Raw genomic sequence first — 2,399 nt, forward strand, 5'->3', positions numbered from 1 at the left:
CAATGTTTAACGAGGTACCCCGTATGGGACGAAAACGGTTTACCGACAACTTTTAAATTGTCTGATTGGCTGTTTCTATAAGTAAGGTTAAGTATATCGAAAGATACGATGTCTTTCGTCAAGTCCCAGCAAACACAGAATATAAATGTTATGTAACACAGGAGTAACAGGTAATATAACGACTATTATATGTTAGTAACGTTGAAGTAACATAATTTTCTCTTCTAACTACAATGTAATAATGTTATCTAACTGTTTCATTCTTGTGTTATTTCCTGGTTATTATTACTGTACAGCAATATAACTCAAACATAACACGTAATATAACAAGTCACATGTTATCGCTACTTTGCCGTTATACAACGTGTTATATAGACATGTTATATTTATGTTATGGCATGTACATAATAACATGAATATAACATATACGTTATAAACGTCCCCGCTTTTACCGCCATTGATCACCGCAGTGGCGCTCTCGCATTCTTCTCGTCGTCTGTCGCCGGTACGTCGTGTGAGCCGCGTGTGCGTTTTTTCTTCCAAGGTAATCGTTAATTTTTACACTCAATCTTAATTAAAAGTATTAAAAATCAGTAATATTATAATGCAATATAAGTATATTTGTATATATTTTTGTTAGTATTCCTGGTTTGCAGTTAGTTTTTGTGAAAAATGGTGTCGTAGGTTAGGTATGCAAAAGTCGTGTGCAAGTATACAACGCCGGGTCATTTTCACTTCTAAGACATTTAGAAATGTTTATCATTATCAAACATACGAGGCACTAAAGATAATTAATAATGAAAAGTCTTTTTAAATGCTTCGTAAAAGTGGACGTGACCCTGTATCTTGCGATGCAGCTTCTGCCTGTAAAATCTACCGCCCCATGGGTTCCACTCATTTAATGTCTAAAATAATGAGATTTTTATGTTTTTATTTATTTTTAATACTCCAGTTGAAAAATTAGAAAGTTTTTCAATTCTCCAAAAGTTATAATTTTTACCTATGTCATTATTCAAATGACATAAGTCGTTTCTATATGACTATACAATATCACTATTGTATAGGTATGTAACATTTTGTCTCATTGTAGAAAGCTTACAACAAATGATGCGTATGCAAGCTGCATCAAACATAACTTTGAGAAATATGGAGAAACGATTAGCAAAAATAGAAGATGCTATTAAACAGCGTACTCGAAGTCCTGATGCAATCAATGATAATCTTATTGCACCATTTTTACCATTGTCGTCGATTACGGCTATAAAAGAGTTTGATGCATTTTTGAAAACATCAAATGAGGCAGTGATACAATTTGTAGGTATAGAAAGTTTTGACACGATTGTGCGTCGTTAATCATGATATAAATTTTTTTGAGATTCTTAAGTTAAATGTTTTCAAAGTTGTTCGTGTTTTTTATCAATATGTAAGCATAGTTATTTCGTTGAAAAATATTACCAAAAATAATTAATTAGATAAAAAATTATTAATAAAGACCTTCATGCTACACTTCTTTTATAATTATTCTATATTATTACTGTGATTAATTAGAATATATGTATATCAAATATTTTTTTTCTAGAAAGAGTTTATGTCAAAAACTGGCGGACACAATGGCAAGGACAATATTCATCGAATATTAAATAAAACAATAACGAATGAATGCGCAATACAATGTTCGTGGAAGGGATTGCGGAATAATTTTAGAATTTCCGATTTACATTTAATAAAAATTATGAAAAGTAAGTTATAGATAAGTAAATGTACAATTTCTTAACTGTGTGATCAACTTTTTTCATAATTGTATTATTTCTTTTACCTTTTCAGGAGAGGTAACATTACGCTACGCAATGTTTACCGAAACGGAGTTTGATGCTATTACTTCCGAATGGATACGGTTTGCCAATCAAAGAAGTAAGAGAGCTAAAGCAAAAGAAACCGTCAATGAAGATAATGAAGCAAATTAGGCTACAAGATCCTAAATAAGCGATAAACTTATTATTTCATCGCGGCTTTATTAAAAATCTTTGAAATGTTAATATACATATACAAGGTGTACCAAAAGTCTGGAAACAATGCATAGTTTATGAAATATTCGACCAGTTTCCAGACTTTTGGTACACTTTGTATAATATTATATATGTACGACAGAAAATGGAATTTTTATTTTGTTATTTTTGTTTGCTGGAAAATTTTAACAAAGTAGTATATTTTTATTCAGTATTATAATCTTAATCTCATAATTATAATAGTAATTTAAGAAGTATAATTTGATAATAATGTGATATTGTTTGGTAATAATATGTGATAATATAATAATGATTGTTTTGATAATGTTAAGAAATTCTAATTCTCAAAGATGTTAGATTCTCTTCAATATTTTTTTCTTTTATAAAAGTAAT

The 2,399-nt window shown here is 29.6% G+C and overlaps 1 protein-coding gene across 1 annotated transcript; it reads left to right on the plus strand.

The window, feature by feature from the left end:
* Positions 1 to 417: 417 nt before the first annotated feature.
* Positions 418 to 2,155, plus strand: LOC105566744. Its single transcript, XM_012020988.1, has 5 exons — positions 418 to 544; positions 1,091 to 1,314; positions 1,580 to 1,739; positions 1,825 to 2,041; positions 2,119 to 2,155. The coding sequence occupies exons 2-4, from the start codon at positions 1,105 to 1,107 to the stop codon at positions 1,962 to 1,964; spliced, it is 510 nt and encodes a 169-aa protein (XP_011876378.1). The 5' UTR covers positions 418 to 544; positions 1,091 to 1,104; the 3' UTR covers positions 1,965 to 2,041; positions 2,119 to 2,155.
* Positions 2,156 to 2,399: the final 244 nt, after the last annotated feature.

This window comes from Vollenhovia emeryi, unplaced genomic scaffold (assembly GCF_000949405.1).
Source record: "Vollenhovia emeryi isolate VEMERY1.0 unplaced genomic scaffold, V.emery_V1.0 DF943108.1, whole genome shotgun sequence".
Taxonomy (NCBI): Eukaryota; Metazoa; Arthropoda; class Insecta; order Hymenoptera; family Formicidae; genus Vollenhovia; species Vollenhovia emeryi.